This window comes from Copidosoma floridanum, unplaced genomic scaffold (assembly GCF_036245765.1).
Source record: "Copidosoma floridanum isolate Cflo_tuat_1 unplaced genomic scaffold, Cflo_Japanese_pri ptg000027l, whole genome shotgun sequence".
NCBI lineage: Eukaryota > Metazoa > Arthropoda > Insecta > Hymenoptera > Encyrtidae > Copidosoma > Copidosoma floridanum.
The window spans coordinates 11,209,480-11,231,061 of record NW_028321904.1 but is presented as its reverse complement, the minus strand read 5'-3'; the positions used below and the strand labels follow the sequence as shown (position 1 = coordinate 11,231,061).

The following is a 21,582-nucleotide window of genomic DNA, read 5'->3' as shown; positions in this document are numbered from 1 at the left end:
GTTCTCGCGAATCGTACGAACAATAAGTATATTTTGGCGGTCTGTGCATTGCTCATGGATCTATAAGTTTTTCCAGAGAGTTAAAGCAAAGACGATTCACGCGAAAAATTAAGTTGATAAGCCACTGAAGTGTAAATTGTGGCTCATTGCAGCATCAACAACTCTGTCGTCTGTGTTTGGTCGAGAAATAGCGCCACTCATGTCACATTGTGTATTATACTAGTGGTGCCGTATGTTTGCCGTGAGCTACAATCATTTATACAAAACATGAACATGTTCCATGCATGGCTAAGTTTGTGCAACTGACTAATCGTAATAAAGTGAATATTTTGCTATACATATAGTAGCTCTTACCGAGTCATAGATTTGTAAGTGTTTCACCATGGAAGATATTTCTAATTTACATTGCCGTGTTACCATACATATGAATGCTATCATTATAAAAATGGTGCAAAAGTCCCGTAAATTTAATCTATCTGAATTAAGTACTTACACGAAAAAAGGTAATCTTTTTTAGATTAACTAAGTTATCGCTTAGACGTTAGAGAGACGTTTTTTGTTATAATGTTAGTATTAATTGAGCTAATTTATAATAATTAAAAATTTCTGCTTTGTTTCATAATTTATATCTTACTCTAAGTAAGGTTGATAGCTGTTTCGGTAGTTACGTCATTGTCAAAGGTTTGACATACACTAAAAATATAACTGGTATAATCGATAATGTATACGTATAAATTTTATAATGCGAATATTAATAAATTACTTCTAGCGAACGGTTGGATAAAGAACGTAAATGTAAGAAGCGTCGAACGAAATAAATTTATTAGTGGTATTATTTAGTATCGGAGAAAGAGAAAAATTCAGTAAGGCGTTAGTTATGAATTTGTTCTGTCCCTGTGCTTTTACAACTTCTATTGTTTCTAAGAAATTTAACTTTTCGCTTAGGTGCATTGTGTAATAATTTTATATTATTTCAATCTAGAAAATATGCATGTGAGCTACAATGTTCACTGAAAGCAGTTGACCCGTGATTATTGTAAATAAATTTAAAATTTTATGAAAATTAACTGCAGGCACCAATCAACATACCATATTATTGAATTCGATATACTTGACAACGAGACAAAAAAATGTGCTTACAAAATTGAATCCAAGCATTGCCTCACATGTACAAAAAAGCTACAGAAACTACTAAAAGACAAAATTCATCGGACACAACAGACAAAGACTTAATATCCCAGTTGGAGTTAAATCGAAACAACGTTACAGTACACGTTGGAGACTTAAGAACAGAGTCCTTTATTTTGTTTTCATTCTTGAGTTAAAAATTTTTCTTCAATCGAATTAACACAAGAAAAAACTTATACTTTAAGTAACGAGTTACAACATTGTCCTAACATTTAAAACTTAAAAAATTTTATTTTGCTTTCAGTAGATACATAATGTACCTTGATCAAAATAAAGAATAACGTGCTACACCTTTTTAGACATAATTGTATTGACTTATCAAACAAGAACAAAAAACAAATTAGCAAAAGTTATAAATCAGAGTTCAAAGTGAAAAAATCTTTGAAACAAAAGATAGACGACGATGATTTAGTTTTATGCAAAGCAGACAAAGGAAATACTGTTACTATTCTTGAAAGATATAATAATTTTTTAAAAACAGAAGATTAAATTAGCAATAACTATTCTGAAATTTTGACTTCTGACCCCTAAAAAACTTTTCAAAAAGCTACTAACTAAGTCCATTGTGAATAAGCGTCAAAATGTTTCAGGTAAAATCAGTATAATGCCGTAAACTGTTATGAATCCTGCGGCACCATAATTGTACAGCTTTTCAAAAGTACACAAAGAAAATACAGCTATGTGACCTATCTTATCTTACACTAATGCTCCAACATATCTACTCCCCAAAGAAATTGATAAAATACTTCCTTCTCTTCTTAAAATTTAACCAAGATACATTTGTAAAATACGATTGAGTTAGTTAATGGTATGGAGAACATTAAAATACCACATAAAACAAAATGATTTCCATTTGATGTAGTGAATTTTTTCCCTTCTATCCCCACTGACCAACTTAAGGACGTTCGGTAGTGTTAGCGGGGGGAAACATTTGCGCGGTGAGGGGAAACCAGCGATGAATGAAGATTTGGCAACGTCGTACGGGTCTTAAATGTGTGAGTGTTCATGTACACGCATCAGGTGTCTCTGCACACTCTACACTGTCTGCTCGTCTGCTGCGTGCTGCGTCGGTTACGACAGCGTGTTTTGGGATTTGTAGACACTTTACCTCTTTTTAGAAAACATTTTCCGAATAGGAAAAATCATAAGCTTTCAGATCTTGGAAAAGACTTATTGACATTGTCTGTTGAAAACGCTCATAATGCAATAGTTGATATTGATTTATTAGAAAAATTAACCGCTACATATCTTTCATGGGATGATATTTCAACGAACGTGTTTTCCGTAAAAGATGTTCTTGCGAAAATTCAAAGAATTTCTGATGAAAAAATGTATTCGCCAACTTTTTCCCCCATGTCGTCTATCATTCCCAAAACAGTGATTAAAAATCTAAGTCAAAATAAAGTAGATTTTAATATTATTGTTGATAAATTTATGGAAGGTAATGATGGTTTAAGATCGTTTCTAATAAATGGGCAAAGCCCTTTCATCAAAAGAGCTACCAGTGTAAATAAAATACTTGAATTTTTAAATGACTTGACAAGTCTCATACAGCATGGGATGTCAGATAAGTAGGATGATTTCTAAGATGAGTGATTCAAACTATGAGCATGTGATTTTGTAATGTGCAAAAAAATTGTATCTTAAGAAGAAATAATAAATTTGAAATTAAAAAAAAAAAATAAATAGCGTGTTATTAACATTTATTACAATAATATTGAGATATTTACTGATCAACATCCTGGAACATTTTGAATTTCCCGCCACTTGCGTCGTTGCCGTTGCGTTTCGGTCGAGCTTTTATTTAATTTTTTATTTATAAACGAATCAGACGATCGTCGCAAAACTTGGTATACATCAAATTAATAACATTATCTGTAACATATAAAAAAATTGGCCAAATTCACTGGCCCAATTTGCTTAAAACTGTGATTTAGTCAGTTCTCCCATAAGCGACAGTGTTAAAATGACTTAACTTTGAAATTCAATATCTCGAAAACGAAACAGAGGAACCTCTTTAAATTTTGACTGGTTTATTGTAACAACAATAAAAACGTCTGGTCAAAATTTCAGAAAAATTCGTTGGAAAATTCAATCACTACCGAACGTCCTTAAAATCATAGTAGGAAACTTGATCAGTAAAAGCAATTTTGTATGTTTAACTTCCAAGCAAGAAATCTTAGTTAACATTTGTCTTGAACAAAGTTACTTCTAATTTAATAAAAAATTTTATAAAAAACTCATGGGTCTACCGATGGGCTCCCCACTCTTTTATCTCCTTAGTGAAGTCTTGATGTCGCATGCAGATCTCATTTTCAACTCAGCCTTGCCTCTAGTAGAAAGTGTTCTACATAGGGCACAATACGTGTATAATCTCTGCTGCGTTTGGAGAGGGGCAGAGATAAAGTTAAAGAGGTTTCTTTATTACATGAATACCTTTTTATACAGTAATAACTGTATGATTGAAATAGAAAATAATAGTTTGAACTTTCTAGACTTTAACGTAACACGAAGTACTGATGAATTAATAAATGAAATTTATAGAAAACCAATATTTAGTGACACTTTGGTGCCACATGATTCAGAACAGTCCGTCAAATTTAAAACGAGTGTTTATTATTCTTTTATACATAGACTATTGTCGATACCTTAACGAAAAGGTGACTACAACAGAGATGTAGAATTATTAAAATGCTGAGCAACAAATAATGGATGCAATTAAACTTTAATAGATAATATAATTTGAAAAAACACGCAAAAAACTTGTGCTTAAATACTTTCATCCAATATTGCCAGAAAACAAAAAAATCTACATGTTAAATTACATTCCTGTAGTTTCGAAGAAAATCGGTAAATTATTAAAACAACACAAAACAAATTCGATTTTGGTTAATAAACACAGTCTAAACCATTTTAGTTAATAATAAACAAAAATATGACATTTTGGAGAATAACAGAGTATATTACATAATTAAATGCTTACATTGTGACGCTACATAAGTACGATAAACGGGGCGCGCTTTGTCTACACATGCTAATGAACAAATAATATAAAATTGTTATGTAAATAGTTGTGTATTCAGTGTATGCCAAACCTTTGACAATGGCGTAACTGCTGAAACAGCTGTATTAATAACATTTTAATCTTATTTTATATGGTTTCCTGTCAATTGGACTATGTTCTGAAATATGGACATGGAAAATTAGTTTTTTAGAGTCATAAACGAAGTAAGTAAAGACTGGGCCTTTAGTTCTTAAATATAAAATACTAAGATCTTAAGATACAAGAATCTTAGCCTCAGCAACTGAAGTACTGTGGGTGTCATATTATATTTTATCTATCTAGCTGTCCCCACCTACCTTTGTCTCGTCACAACGACGTTTTTTCTACTTTTCTTCTTTATCTCTATATCTTTATACATCTATTCCTGGTTTCTTTAATCAGAAAAGTAGTTATAAAGGAGAGTGGGGTGAAAGTGTTCAAAAGTTACTGTCTTCGCTATTTCTGAGACTAAAGGGAAAAATCACATGCCAAGCAGGAGGCTAGGACCCCTACGCCAGCTGGAAAGAGATACTGCCATTTGACACCAGGAAAAGCTCGTAAGTATACCTGTGTAAGTTTAGTGTCAGTGTGATGTCTGTATCCAAAAAGAATGTTATAACCGTCGCTGACTTCTATTCACGACTGGTACTAGTTTTTCTTGGCCCTTGGATATCCAGGCCCCACTCATGGCGGAAGCAGAAAGCAGAAAACACTAGCAGTGCTGACCCTCGCATCCGCATCGATAAAAGTAGAAAGTACAATACTTACGCCCTCACAAATACAGGCACACAAGCCAACACCGCACACACCCCCCTCTTCCCAACCTTATCACCACTGTTAATAGCCCCCCAAACTGCCCAGTACTCGTCAGATCTGAGAAGTGTACCCTTATTTGTCAATTGAAAAGTGCCTGGTATAGAAAAACTAGCAAAAACTGCCAGGGTTCCTGTGATTTTTTCTGTAATTACCGTCCTTTATCTGAAGTATACCAGTCTTTAGTACAGGCCCCTTGCAAAATTTTCCTCACACGATTCTGTAATTTATCGTGGTCACTATTAACAGAGTACAATTATTATTTTAAGCACATTCCAGCTATTATCAAGTTTAATGGGAAGGATCTTTTTAAATAAACCATGTTACTCCCAGTACCAACTCTTTTCAAAACCGATAGTGAGTTTACCTGATGAACTGTCCAAGTGTTAGCTTTCCTTCAAATAGGAAGCCCCTGGAGGTCCAGACATTAGCAGAAAAATCCACTATTCGTATTCAAAAATCAGATAAGTGATTTCCTACCATCCTGGGTATTCGCCCCATCGAAAAAGCTCGAGAAAAATCTTGATCATTTTTGACGGGCTTTGAACCCACGACCCCTAGAAACTTAAGATTGTATTTTTGCGAGGAGTGGTGAGCCGCCACTTCCTCGCAGTGTGCTCGCGGCGTTTTCAGTAGAGTATCTTTAAAGTGAAATGGATGTAAAAATTTTGATAACTGGATTGGAGCATCAAAAATCGATATTTTTCGACAATCTGTGACAGCTTACGATAATATTAACTTTGCACCAATCAACAAATTCCTAATAATAAACATAGTTGTCATAAATAGACAATTGTGGTCATTGCATACTTTGCTTTTTTTTTTGATTCAGCTGTCATACTGTTGTGTGGTTTATTTAAGAGTAACGTTGTAAAATTTTCCATGTAAATAAAAAATGACAACTAAATGTAAATTTATTTTGTTAGTAAACATTGCAAAAAATTTATGCTATTTCTGTGATTATTATATCAGTCTGTGATTTCTCTGGCTAGTACGCTTATTACCAAGCCATTAAAGCTTTTATTGAACGTATAATATTTGATAATTTATGAAGCAGTTTAGTGACAATAAAATTAAGTCTCGTTTCACTTTATTATTCTGAGTAGTTTTAGATTTTAATACTTTATTACGCCATTATACAATATTTACAGAATAATGTCATTTCATATTTGAATAGGACTAAAATAGAGATGAGTGACAAACTAAGAAAAAAATGTTTTAGTTAGAAAAAAAACTTAAATTTTTTTATGTCAAATTTTGAGCTAATGTATAGTAATTCACTAATTTTACAGTGCTATTGATAGCACCATTGTCGTGTTTAGCAGCGAAAAATATATACCTTATATTGACATGAAATGTAATTATAAGTTTTGTTAAGTAGTTATGACTCCATGAGTAATAGACGTAACTTTTTTGCAAGAAATACCTCTTACACAAATATTCCAAGACCTTGAAAAGATTCAATTAAAGTTATTTTGATATTTTGTAAAAAATAATAAAATAAAATGTGGTAATTGCTTCAAAAATTTTTTAATAATCTAACATGTAACGTGTACACAATTTATTGCTATTTCTACTCTAAACCCTTAAAGTATTATGCCAAGTGATTTACTGATAAAAATGTGTTTTAGGGAGCCGCCAGTTCGAAAGCATTTGAAAAACGTCTACAGCTGCCTTAGTCTTTCTACCCTAACAGCTGCAGTAGGTGTATATATTCATTTGTATACACATTTATTACGTGCTGGAATATTAACGTCACTGGGAGCAATAGGATTAATTATAATTTTGTTGAATACATCCGATAATGGAAAAAACCAACATTTGCGCTTAGTATGTCTTCTAGGATTTGCATTTCTTTCTGGTCTAGGGATATGCCCCCTTTTGGAAATGGTTATTCTCATCAATCCGAGCATTATTGTTTCAGCGTTAGTTGGTAAGTTTACATCAAAACACATGTTAAAATTGCATATTAAGTTTTTAATGAACCATTTATAGTGCATTTTATCAGGCACGTTTATGAGTTTTTCCACATGCTTAAAATACTAGTTATGTTTGTATTTTAAGATATATCTTTATATTCAGTACCAAATTTTAACATTTTATCATCAGTAAGAGGCTTTTTCTATCAACTGATAAAGAACATCATGAAATCATGCTACATAACCAATTTGTAAATGTAGTAAATACGCATCTATTTGAAGCTTTGAGTTTTAGGTATTGAAAAATACCAGTTACTTTTTTCAGGGCATTTAGAATATCTTATGTACACATAGCTTATGTACATAATAGTTTATATACATGACATCATACATCAAAATGAAAATATATTACTATGCTTACGTTTAGCATTGAATTAATTTAAGCTTAATTGAAACCCCTTATCTTGAAACTCAAGAAAAAAAGGCATTTCCAAACACTATTAGAGGTTAAAAATATTCGAGAATTTTAATGATTTTGAGTCAAATTTTTAAACACAATTTTTCAAGACATCGATTGTTTAACTTCTGAATGCATTTTCTAAATCGTAATAAATACTGGGTCCTAAAAAAAAGTTTAGTTTGACAAATTTATGTGAGTACTTCTCGAGTAAGATGATTTTTATGTTAAAGTTAAGTTTAACGTATCCATGATTGATTTTGAACGTAATCTACGTTCAAAGTTTTGTATGGCTCGCTTACAAGCAAAGTAAAATCTTGTTTGCCATCTTTAAACAAATGAAAACTGTGTAGGTAATGCATTCTTTATTTAGAAGGTAAACGCAATTTGATTTCAGTAGTGTCCATGCAAGTGTACATAATTAATTCAAATAATAATGTGCTGGGCAAAACAGTTATTTTTTCTGTTCATTAAATCATAGTGTACATTTTTTTCGTTTTGCTGATCACTTGGAAATATAAGTAGAAGACTGAATGGTGTTATTGGTCTTTGCTTCAATTCATACAGATGGTCAAATACACTTCCATTCTCTGACTGTCCCCTGTCTTCTAAGCAACTGTCTTACTCTCAGATAAAACGTCACAGTATATTTTTGATGTTGACCACGTCTGAAAGACAACAAATCAGAGTAAGAATGTATTCAAAGGGTAAAAAACAGGCAATCTATAGTTTGAAAATAATGTAGTATCAATTTTTTGGGACGTTTACAAGCTACATTAAAATTTAAGAAATTTGGCTATATGTTAAAGATGGTTAAGGTCGTTATAAAAAAATTAAGTTAAAACTTTTCAGACTCTTTTACCACGTAGCTTAGCACACATAAAATAATACGAATTTTAATATTTTGGGCTTAAAGTGTTGGTATATTAATACAGAACCAACGTTGTTGAAAAAAATTGCTTACCAAGTAGCTGTTTGCTGAATAACAAAATTTTGTTAATGTTCTTCTGCAGGTACAGCTTAGGCAAATGCGATTTAAACTATTAACGATTTAAAATTTGTGAATATTATGAAATGGATATTTGTATACGAAATATAAAAATTTTGTTAGATTTAAATAACATTAATAAATAATTAAACGTAAAAGTAAAGTTTTTATGAAAACTCACAGATAATGAATTAAAAAAAAATATTTTCCTACATAAGTAACCTATTTTTCTCAATATTTATGTTCAAACAACTGTTTTTTTGGAACACTGTCAAATTGCAAGTTGAAAAAATTAGTTTTTTTGAAATAAAACAAAAGTATGGATCCAACGACTAGTTTGTTAACATAATAAATATACCTCTGAAAGGATCTGTAAAACAAAGAAAAAGGTTATAATTAGTCATGTCGTTCGTACGCAAAGTCATTTTTTTTCGATTGTTAATAACAAATGACCCCTTAGATTAAATATGTATTACCAAAACAGGTATAATTCACAGTTATCGTAAAAAGTCAATCACTCATAATATAGGTGCTTTCGGGGAATTGCTATCAATTTCTTTTAAAGCGACTTACACATATTGATTTGGAGTGCATTCTCTTTTAAAAGTATTATTTTATCAAGTACGATGTTTATTTTGTTGATTTTCGCAAATTGTTTTATTTCAAAATCGTATAAAAAACGGGTACATTTTAACAGTTTAAGTAAATAAAATAACTTTTACATTTTTCGATGTACAACGTTGGAAGTAAATGCATACTGTAGTTACTAACTTTTCTACAAATTACAAAAAAAGTTTTCTCTAAATAATGAAGAAACTAAGATAATGTTTTACTTTGTTTCGATTGTATCTTTTTGAACCAATAAAATTTTTCTTCGAAATTGTCACAGTATGTATATATATACATCGAAACACATCGATTGTTTATCTTTCTAATACTTTAATTGTAGATAAAAATTGCTGGCCATTGTTTAACAACGGCATTGTTAATAGCAATGATTTTTCAATCGATATCGGAAGATTTGCAAGTGATGTCGTCACTGTTGCCTTACAGAGGCGTGAATGTATAGTTCTGCTCGCTTAAAAAACCTACCAGCAGTAAAAAGTAGCATTATTTAAGAAACCATAGGGTTTAGAGCAACATTTTTCACCTTCTTAAGGGTAGCTCGCAAAACAAATAGCATTTAACATAATTTTAACTTACCAAAATTAGTTTATAACATTTATTTGAAAATTGATAACTTCCAATAAACGCAGACGTCGTTTTTCTCATACCAAACTCATTTAACTATTACAGTCATTAAAATTTTAATTTTTTTTTTGGTTTGTATTATAACACATTTGATTATTATGATCTGAAGCATAAGAATTTTATATTAAGAGGAGGTGAAATTGGTGGCGTCGCGCGTCGTCCTAGATCCTTTCGTAGATGATTTTTTTTTAGAATAATGTTTAATAGAACCTACAGAATGAGCACATTTATGTTAATAGCGCACAACCCGGTTACTATTGGTCTTACGACTTCCCTTTCTTTGAGTATAACCCCGGTTAATTTGTGGTGGTAACAATCGGCTAAGAATATTATCTGTACCAAGGAAACTCTAAGATTAGGAACCAACATACAAACAATGATTGTGTTTATATGTCGGAGGGCGGGTTCGTGGCCCTGTGTAAAAGAGCGAAATTGCTCAAATTGCCGATTATATACAATACTTAAAAATATTTATTATCAAGTTTCAAAATTTATCTGTTGAATAATCAATTAATTCCTGCACCATATACAGCAATTGTTTATTGATTATTACTTTATTGAGTTCTCCTGAATATTTCCTTAATTTAATTAATTTAATAATTTAATATCTTTTTCAACTTATTCAATATTTTTCTAATCTAATATCTTTTTTGTTTTATTCCTGTCCCTTTTTGGGGTTCAGATAATATTCTCAGTTTATTAAACGATTTCAAATCTTAACAGCTATTTTTCTAGTTTTTATCTTAAACTATAAAAAGGAACTCGCAATCTTATGTGGAGGGGAAGGTTTGCTTAAATAAGTACAATCAATTTATTTTTAATTATCTTATATTTATTCAATCATATGATTCTAAGGAAATTATATCTTAAATTTTTACATGTATTAATTTTATTTGAGTGATCGCAATTTTTTACGTTAGTAAAACAATATATAATATACTCGACAATTCACTTAAAATTTATCCATCTTTTTAATAGAAAATTTTACAAAAATGACAATTTGAATTTTCCCTCCTTAGTATCTCTGCTTGAACACGTTAGGTTAGACTAATGCGAAATTTTATTACAACCGCGGAAAGTTAGTGTTAGGTAACTACCTATCCGACCAAGTCACGTAAGGTTAGGTCGTTCTCAGGGCCCTTGGGTGTCTTGAGCACTGCTCAAGTCATCAACCCAGGAACTTCGCCTAAGAACGTGGTCGCTAACCCTAGTGCCTCGACTACTTGGGGATGCGTCGTCTCCACGCTTAAAGCGGTCGAGCACCGAAAGTCCAAGTAGGTACCGGTTAGTGGAAGTGTTACCTTGTTGGTGGTGTACACACTTACTTTTCAGCTATCGGCCTTCGTACTTCGTCTCTTTCTCTCCCTTCGTGCTCGTCGCGGTATTGTACCGGTGCACGGGAAAGTTCCAGGTCTGGGTGAGCAACGGATATACCGCGTCCCAGGCTCGCTGGAAGAGGAACTCCTTTTATTGCACAATGGTGCCTTTTATGCTAACGTTATTTCCTTTTGAGTAGCAGGTTTTCCTTTCTTTGGGTGAACGCGCTCTAGCGTTTTCTTAACGTACTAGACGCACATTCCCCGCGCGCGGCGTTCAAATTTGAATTTTTAAATAGGAATTTTTTATAAAATGAAATATATGTATATATAGAAAAAATGTGTACTATTGAATTGTCTATTAGACGGATTTTTTATTACAAGAAAATATAATAAATAAAAGAATATAAATATAAATGTAAAGCGTGTATTATACATTCTAGGTAATAGAAGTGCCCCCTTGCAGTCTTAACAGCTTCATTAGAAGCAATTTCATCAAAGTTGTTATATTTATCTGAAAAAATACTTTTACATTAATACTTTTATCTAAAACTAGAACTTTTTAGTATGCATGAACTTAAGCTTCATAGTTTTAGAGTAAAAAATTCCTTAAGTTTTAAAAAACGCTTTTTTTTATAACTTTCAGAGCCTTGGCAAAATATAAATAATAAAATTTTCACAAGGCATACCACGTCTACATTTACTATTAAGCTTCTTTAACAATTTCTTAAAAAAAAAAAGTTTGCAAAATTAAGTGGTAACTTTCTTTTTTACAGTTAAGGTTTTGAACGTTTCAGCGCGCGCCTCCGTATTAGAATATACCTATGTGCCTTAGCGTACCGTAAACATATATAAGTATACAGTCGTACGTGCGTGCGCCCTAAAACGCTCAAAATGTTAACTGCAAAAAAAAATGTCGCTATTGAATTCAACGAAATCTTTTTTTTTAAATTATGAAGGAAGATTGAGGTTATTTCTTAAAACTTGGGGAATTTTTACTTAAAAACTGTGGGGTTCTAGTACCTATATACATATCCCAATTAAATTTTTGTTTCTAGTAGGCTACAGAATGAAAAATTTTTTTTTTTACATTAAAAAAAATAACGTTCATGTAATTGCTTCGAAAAAAATTGTTTAAACAAATTGTGACCAGCTTGCGTGCTGGCAATATAAATATGCCCATTCTGTACGGCTTAATAAATACGATTCTAATAAAAAATCGATTGTGAAAGGATCTATGACGATGCTGCCAGTTTTGCCGTCTCTAAATATATTTTAAAAATAATTTTCATAACATGTTATGTAAGGCCTAAAAAATATGTAGATACATATGTTTGCAACATTTTGAAGTGAGATGTATACATATATTCGTGGGGCCTTCTGTATAAACGTGAGATCCCCCCTTCCTTGACAAAAATTTGTAACACATTTTGAGGCGTATGAGGTTTTAAAATTTATCTCTAGACCGTTTTTTTTAAATTCCACGTGGCTATCGTGAATAATTAAATATAGAGGACCAATACGGCGAGCATAAGCAAATGTGAGTATCCTACAAGTCAGTTTTTTTTTCATTATTCAGCTATAGAAAGCTTTTGAAATGGAGGTTAAAAGATCAGATACGTTTCGATATCATCACTAGACATGGCCATGGCCCGAAATACAGTTACGAACACGTTCAACCACACCTTTTCATAAAAACTGATTGATAAGTGAAAAAATGTTATATTACTAAGGTCACATTAGAGATATATAGATGAATTATTTTTGTGCAATTATGATACATTAACTTTGTTACTCTTCCCCTTATGATTACAAATGCTGTTACACAATCCTAACCTCAAATAAGTTACAAACAAAGCTGTTTTACGTTGTGATAAAGCTTCTAGTACAGTTCAGGAAACGAAAAAAGAGTTTTTGGCGCTGTTTTTATTATTAAGTTACATGATGGCCAAGGCTCAAGCATGAAATCCGATGCATTATCCGTGAGTCGTCAGTGTACAAAAAAGTGTAAGAAAAAGATGTGACAAACGAAATTTCGTTGAAAAATTGTGACTAAGAGCTTCACAATTACTGAAAAGTAGTATTTAAATTAAAAACCGCTTAATAAAAATTTTCAAAAAACTGTATATAAATGAACATACAAAAAAAAAATTACCGTGTAGTTAGAACTAAAAATTTTTAACTTTTTTGGACTTCACGTAGCTTGAAAAAAATAATGAAAAATTCTAATTATTGAATTTTTAAAGTCCTAGCACGATTGTGAAAATATCAGTTTTTGTAAGGTAATCCACGCATTACTTTTTAAATATTAAGTCAATTAAGAAAAAATCAACAGAAATACATAATGAATTATTTCATAAGATTTTTTTTTTTTAATTAATGACAAAAATATTTCTCTTACTATATTATAAGGTTATTTCGCCGTCGCCGTCGTCGTGTACAAGAATTGGCAATTAAGGGGGTTGGAGGGAGGACGGAGTTAAAGAAAAGGGCATGAGGTTGGATAACAGGGGAGGGGAGGAGAGTTATTAGTTTACTGTCGAGAATCGGCAACTCTGGTAGGAAAGGGGGTGTACAAGGTGTAATCGCGAAATGGTGGTATATTTAAATTTATGAAAAGTTATTTTGTCACCGCTTGCACCGCCGCTACTACCGCCGCACAGTGGGGAAAAATGCTCTTTTTTTTTGTCAAAAATCGTACTTCAACTTAATTTTGCACGTAAGGTCGTGCAACAAAAATTAAAATATTCTTTACGTAATTCATCAACTTGTGTAGTAGCGATTCAAAAAAAAAAAAATTTCCATGGGAATTATCTGAAGGTGGTCAAAGTTAGAAAAATTGAGGGAAAAAACTCTTTTTCATAAGTTTCTTCAAAATCAAAAATTTTGACATTACGTTTAGTATCATTTTCATGGTTTTTTGGGTCGCTGATTACAAATTTACAGTCAGTTTTGCAAAATTCGCAAGCTAAAATTTTGCCATACTAGTTTTGAGTTTAAAAAACTTCGAATTTGCCAAAACATTTAATGTTGCACATCGTTTTCATGGCTTTTTTGGCCGCTGGTTACGGTCGTGGGGATAAAATTTAAGCATTTATAATGTACGCCCCTAAAAATATATAACCACTTGTTACGGATTTTCATCATTACACGGATTTCAAATGATATTAAAAAAAATATACATATTCTTTTAAGAATTCACCATTTAAAGAGTTATTTATTGAGCAAAAGTTAAGGAAGGGTTTTGTACACTTATTGCCGTTTTAGTTGTGCTAATCATTCTATTTCATTACAAAATAACTGTTCATTTATTTGTCGTAAAAGAAAATTGAGTACCTGAAAACGTTAAATAATAAAAAAAAAATTAATTATGGGTTCCTTGGGACCCGCAACAAACTTAAAAAATACTTTTTTAAACTCCGTGGTATAATCTGTGATTAAAAAATTATTTATATTTTTTCACTATGAATAATGTATATTTCATATTGTTATATTATATACACAGTTGATGAAAGTAGCTGTATAAATAAATGTTATTCTCGATATAATTCATTAATAATATATCGATTCAAGGAAAATAATTAATATATTCAATAATACAGTTGACCAAACCAAAAGTCGATTAATAAGGGATTTAAGATTACGCAAAAAATAATTACAACTATATTTCAATTGGCGAATATTTAAAGGTTTGTATTTTTTTCCACACCCCCACCAAAAGACGATGTTTCTTACCCCATTTCAGGAACGAAAGTGCAACATTCCTTCTAGGAAAAAACTCTCATGCTCTGCTCATAGAAACGTATTTCCATATTCTGCATGTATACCACCATCCCCTACAGCTCATGAGGCAATTTTCACGCAGATTAGACCAAAGAGCTTTTCTAGTATGCATATAATAAAAGTTATATCTAAGAGGTTATGTTGCGTTCTCCACGCTGAAATCGTAAAAAAATTATCGTATTTCAACGGATAGAGGTAAAAATCGTACGTAATCCACAGGACGAAAATATGACACATCCAGGAAGAAATGCTATACCCTAATACCTTGTGGAATTTCATACTACATTTTTGAAAGAGATACAATCAAAACAAACAAAAAAGTTATCTTAGCTCATGAATCACTTAAACAAAACTTTTTTTCAGTTTTAAGAAAATTTGCAGCTGTAGTATGATGTACCTACTTCCAATGTTGTATGACTAAAAACGTGAAAGTTAAAGTATTCCATTTTCTTATACCGTTAAAATATACTTGTTTTCGAACGCGATTTTAAACAATAAATCAAAAATCAAAGAAATAAACATTGCACTTAATTAAACAATTTTTTTTAAAAGAATCTAATAAAAAGAGCTCACAGAACGAGGTGCTCCTGGGGTCTGATGGCGGCTTTTGATATATCGCTAAATTAAGCAGTTTTTTCGTTAATTTCTGTAACATAATAGTTGAGCACATGCACAGTCGTAAGATTATTGAAAAAATTCTGAGAAAGATATCGAAAGTTGCAATAAGACCCTTGGTGCTATACTCAACTCTATAACTGAAGTACTTGGTAAAGAGGTCGTGGACTAAATTTAAAGGCGAGCATCTTCTATAGTGACTAAAGATGGTTAAGTGAATGTGGAAAAGATGTCAGGATTGTGAAAACTACTAGAAGACAAAAGGTTAATGATTTATGATAATCACGCTCCCTTGACACCACTTGTTAAGATTTCGTATGCTGCCCACCGCAGTAATCTTGCTTGAAAAAGTATGACTGACAGTGTCATTAAAGTCCAAACCTGTGTTACTGCCATGACATTAATTGGTAGTTTTTTTCATAAATCGTAAGTGTGAAGTGCAGAACTACGAAAGATAGCTGAGAATAAGAAACTTAATTTAGTCGCATTCCCTACCTATTTTATAGTTGGATCCTTTAAAATTTGATACTGATTTTTTCTCGCTGACTCTACTAATATTTAGTAGATTTTATAAACAGTAGCAAGGTAATACCATTACTGTAGTAGATTTAAAACAGCCCACCCTATCTTCAATTTTGCTGATAAAAATATTAAAAAATTTGACCTTCCTACAAAACCAAATTAGCAATCAAAATTATTTAAATGGAATTTAGCTAATAAAACATAAACCAAAAAGAGATTCTTTGTATAATTTTTTACGTCACAGAAAGACGAGATGTGTAAGCGATAGGGCTAAAAGCAGGCGAATTACTTTGTTATTTTTGAAAGAAAGGATGTCAATTGATTATCAACTGATAAGTATCACAGATCCATTTATCAATTTGAGCGTGGAAACAAACGTATCGTAGCTTCATAAGTACTGGGCTTGAAATCTTTTAACCATTTAATTAAAATTCTCTATGAGCTAGAAGAAGTTCAAGACTTGAAAGATGTCAGTCTTTTAAAAAGCAAAATACTAACGAAGAAAATGAAAATTTTTCTTTTGTGCAAAAAATTTTAAGAATGTAGGCACCGTTTTAGCTATAATTTCGTTAGCGAAACTGCACATTACAGATGCTAAGAGAGTAATCAGTGCTTTTGTATCTTGAAATGAATAAAAAAGCAAATCATGACTATCTATGCAGAGGCGTCAAAAAGGCGCGAAAAATGGTGCAAGGTATAATTGATAAGGAAACAAATACAAGTCACGTATCAAAAAAATTTTAGTTAGAGAAAAAATTTTCGTAATTATAAGTTTATTTCAAATAGATCGGTATATTTTTTACAGACTGCTGTTTAGAACAACTAATTATTTTGTCAGGGTCATGAATAAGACTAAATTGTCATTATTTTTGTATGTAAGAGGTGCATACAAAATTTATAATATGTATTAAGTCATGTAAATAAACGCCTGGCTATTTAAATGTAAAAAAACTATTTTAAAGTAAGAACGTTATGTTTAAAATCTAACTGTATTTAAGTTCAGTATCCATATATTCACATAACGGCTCAATTGAAAATTTGAGACTCAATTTGCCTTATTTTACTCTTCCAGTTCCGTATGGCTCATTCTGGCTCTTTTTACGTGTACAGTTATTAGGTCCAACACGTTAATAGATTTTTTTGAAATACCCTGACCTTGATAGGCTGATTATAAAATGGAAAAACTAGTCGAATATAACGCTCAGCTTGGTTTTTAGAAACATTTAAAAATGCTTTTATGAATTAGAAAGCTTGGTCAAGTGAAAATGATCCAAAGTCACCATTTTTTAATCAGATAATGCAGACGCTAACCATGTATATTTACGGATGAAGTTTTTAAGAATGGAGAGGATTAAAACTGCAGTTTTAAGAGACTTCGAGAAGTTTCTACTGTTCTTAACTATTGAAAGTCATCCCCTACTCTTTCTCAGGAAAATCAATCTTTATATGATTTACAATGTCTTTCTTTGATATCTTCGATCAATCTTCCAATTTTCCCCAGCAGTTTTAAGCATTAGGAAAGTTTTTGATATGTATTTCCTTCCTTGGTTCTCGTAAGCAGAACCTTCCAGCAATTGTCAAGTACTAGCAGTTCCGTACATATGAGTCAGGTAAAGCCTCCGATTTAATAAAAAACATTTCTTTCTTCCTCTCTCTCTCTCTCTCTCTCTCTCTCTCTCTGGGGTTGTCTGGGGTTTGCTGGATGTACTTTGCGATGGTTTTACAGCCACCTTTCGGGCCGTTCTCAGGTCGTTGTGGGTTCAAACGGCGCGAAATCTGAGTCTTTTCCTGTAACGTCGGGAGTGCCTCAGGGCTCGTCAACGGGTCCATTACTTTTTCTCGTGTTTATTAACTCGATCTTGTTTGTCCTCCGTCATGCAACAGGGGTTCTTTTTGCGGACGATATGCAAGTGTACTTATCATGCAAGCCTTCTAACCTAGTTGATGCTGTATAGCGGGTAAACGGCGATATTGAGAGAATTGAGGGCTGAACAGATGCGCACAAACTTGAATTCAATTACGGGAAATTACACGCGATTCTTGCTGACACTGTTCAAAGTCTTGTTCGTATAGATACAGAACAGCTCCCGCCACTTAGAGCTGGTGAACGAGTGATACCATACGTTAAGAGGGTTAAGACGCTCGGCGTTATGCTCACGGATGACCTGAGCTGGAATGCGCACGTTGCGGGTATCTGCTCACAGGTCCATGGAGTACTTTATTGCCTACGACACCGTGCGGGTACTTTATCTAGCTCCTTTAAGGCGATGCTTTTGTCCAGCCTTGTCGTCCCACGTTTTGATTACACTTGTCTGGTGTATGGTGGTCTATCAGGGTACCTCGCTATAAAGCTAGACAGACTATTTAATACTGTTATCAGGTTTATTTTCAACCTCCGGTGAGATGCATCATTGCAGCAGTATTACAATAGGCTTGCTTGGCTGCGACCTAGTATTAGGTGGGAGTATTCTCTGGCCGTAATCACGCACAAGATTTTGACCACACGCGAACCTGGTTATTTGTATGCGCTGTTTCCTCCACCAAACGTTGAACTGTGGCGTTCTGAGCGACTTCCTCGATCTAACTTTCAGGCTCCTCGTGCAACTTTGAGCTCGTATGCAGCTTCTTTTTCCCAGAAGGCCATGAAACTCTGGGATCAAATTCCAGCGAGCGTTAGATTAAGGGGCACGCTCGGTGCGTTTAAAGTGGCCTGTTACCGCTATTTGTTAGCACAAACTAAAGAATAACTAGTGAGAGGATTACTGTTAGTAGTACTATTGTCCACGCATGTATTTCCGTTTTATTCTAAATTATTCTAATTTATATTGTTTATACAAACTTATATTGTTATACAAACTTGTATTGTTTATATTATATTGTTATATTATATTGACTTTACTATCTGTAAATACGCTGTATTACTATGAGAGGAAATTAGGTGTTAATATATTATACAGTACTGTGCACCATTTGCTCTGAAAGCAACTAGAGAGTACAATTTAAGATTACGGCCAAGCTAAGTTAAGTTAAAACAGGAGCGAGAATTGTGCGCAAATTGTAAACGAGTTATACTGTGTCACTAGTTCCCTGTACTTCTTGCCAATGTAATCGTGCGTCTAACTTGCGTTCAAGAAAAAATCAATGTAATTTTATGTATTTTTCTTATTTTCTTTTTTGTAATAATTGCTTCTGCCATACGGATGACTATCATCCTTGGCATTTAAATAAATCTTGTTAAATTCAAAATTCAATTCTCTCTCTCTCTCTCTCTCTCTCTATCTGTGAAGAAAATTATATTGAACCTCGGAAAATTTTTTCAGGTCTTATGATAACCAATGTCGTTTAGTCACCACATATACTAATTTAATCCTGAATTGTCAATTAAAAGAAGGTCGCCCGTGCTCTGAGATGAAGCGCCTTTATCTCAGAAGTCTAAATGAATGTTATGCTTTTTTGACTCTCTCGTGGCTGTAGACAGGAATATAAGGGTTGAAAATATCTTTACTGCTTTTGTAGTTAGCAAATTTAGTTTTAAGAATAGTAAGTATTGGCAACGAAGCCTAAAGAGTAATACAAATTCTTCTACTAATCAGCAAATATATTACTTCTTAAATTATAACTTTAAAAGCTTTAATCAGAAAACCAAATATTTACTACGGCTCTGATACTCAAAAGAGCAAGTTTCTTTGATCTTACACTGTACATTAGAGTTTCGTGAACTAAGTAGATATAACAAAAAGCCATGTAGTTCCAAGTTTAATTCTTTTTTTGGAGTGAAACTACTATGATCGCGTATTAGAAATCTAGTGGCGAGTAAAACCGGCTGATGCAATGCAAAAGTGTCCATCTGGTTCTTGTCGACGAGGGGGGAGTGGACAGCGGGGAAGGAGTGGTGAGCGGAGTTGAAGTGGAGAACGGGGAGCTGGGTACACGGACTCGGGAGAGAGTAGCGTGCATGCGCATAAAAAGAAGCAGTTGGAAACTGACGTTAAATTAGTTGAATAAATGTGCGGCAGGGAGATAAAGAATACAATACGCTAACACAAGTCTGGCTTTAGCATTAAGGCATTTAGGAGGTGTTTTTCAATTAAATTTTTAAGAATTAAAATATGACCGTTAAAACATGTGAGTTCAAAAATACATGGTAAAAGCATAGCTTTTGTCATCGTAAATGAAACTAAATGTAATAAATGTCAATGAAATTAGAAAAAAAAATTATAATAATACATAACTTCTAAAACAAAAAAAATTCAAAGCACCTCTTAGAAAAATGTATACATTGTTATCCAAGATAGAAAATTATTATTATTATTTTTTTCTTTTAACAAACTCAATTGTCTCGGAATTCAGGCATTTTTAAAGTATTTTTCAATTCTATTTTTATTAAAAATTAGTAGTTTTTGTCGGAGAAGTGCCGTCGTCTCTGGGGCTATTTTGCGGTACGAGGGACGTAAGGTAGCCGCGGAGCGATGGCACTTATGTGACGAATCCTTTTTTTCCTACCGAAAACACACCTGACCCTCAAAAAGGCCCGAAGTCGAAAATGGTACATAACGTCACTAGGGCACAAAGTATAAACATAAGCGCCGAAAGAATGCGATAATTGTATGTTGGTGCCCGAGTCGCGTATAATATTTTTCTTACCGAAGGCGCAAAGTGCAATTTTGCACCCGTGGGCACACTTTGCGCCCAGTAAATCACTTTGAGCTCCAGGGCAGAAAAGCACTTTGAGTCTGGAGGACGCAAAAAACTTTTCTGCGCGTGGGCCAAAAGTGATTACAAGGGTGCAAAGTGTGACCCGAGGGTGCAAAGCGGCAGTTGCACTTCAGGCTCATGGTAAAAAAATACGAGGTGTGTTTAAAAATAACAAGAATTTTCGTTTTATAAAAAAAACATTTATTTATTCATCAATATCTATTTTGTCCCGTTCAAAATAATCACCCTCGGATATAATACACCAGTGCCAACGCTTTTTCCAATACTTGAAACACTTTTGAAACTCGATCTTTGCAATAGCTTTTAGCCCTTTCAGCGATTCGCTTTTAATATCATTTATGCTTGTAAAATGACAGCCTTTTAATGTTCTCTTTATTTTTGAAAATAGAAAAAAGTCACATGAAGCCATATCTGGTGAATATGGAGGCTGAGGCATCGTTACAGTTTTGTTTTTGGCCAAAATTTCACAAACAAGCAATGAAGTGTGAGCAGGTGCATTATCGTGGTACAAAAACCATGAATTGTTTTGCCACAAATCCGGGCGTTTTTTTCGGATTGCTTCTCACAAACGGCGTCGAACTTGTAGGTAGTACTCCTTATTGATTGTTTGACTTTGTGGCAAGAATTCATGATGCACGATGCCACTTTTTTCACGTTTTTATCGGTTGTTGATGTGCTTGGGCGTCCGGGTCGTTTGTCATCTTAAACGTTTTTGCGGCCATCTTGGAAACACTTATACCACTCGTAAATCCTGGCTTTACTTATAGCAGACTTACCATATACCTTTGTTAACATTCTACGAACTTCACAACACTTAATCTCATTTTTTACACAAAATTGAATACAAATTCTTTGATTCATTTTTTTTCTCAAACGAAAATCGCCGAGCTCAAAAAACACCTCTAGCGTTAGCGGCTGCCACTTAAAAAGTAAGCAATGAATATTACTGAAAATTTTATTATACTTCAGGG

At 32.9% G+C, this 21,582-nt stretch overlaps 1 protein-coding gene across 1 annotated transcript in view; it reads left to right on the top strand.

The window, feature by feature from the left end:
- Nucleotides 1–21,582, top strand: part of BI-1 (Bax Inhibitor-1) — a 173,887-nt gene that overhangs the window by 101,998 nt on the left and 50,307 nt on the right. Inside the window, exon 2 of the mRNA XM_089595680.1 lies at nucleotides 6,676–6,977. Within this exon, the coding sequence (XP_089451806.1) occupies nucleotides 6,676–6,977 (302 nt within the window). The remainder of the gene's footprint in view (nucleotides 1–6,675; nucleotides 6,978–21,582) is intronic.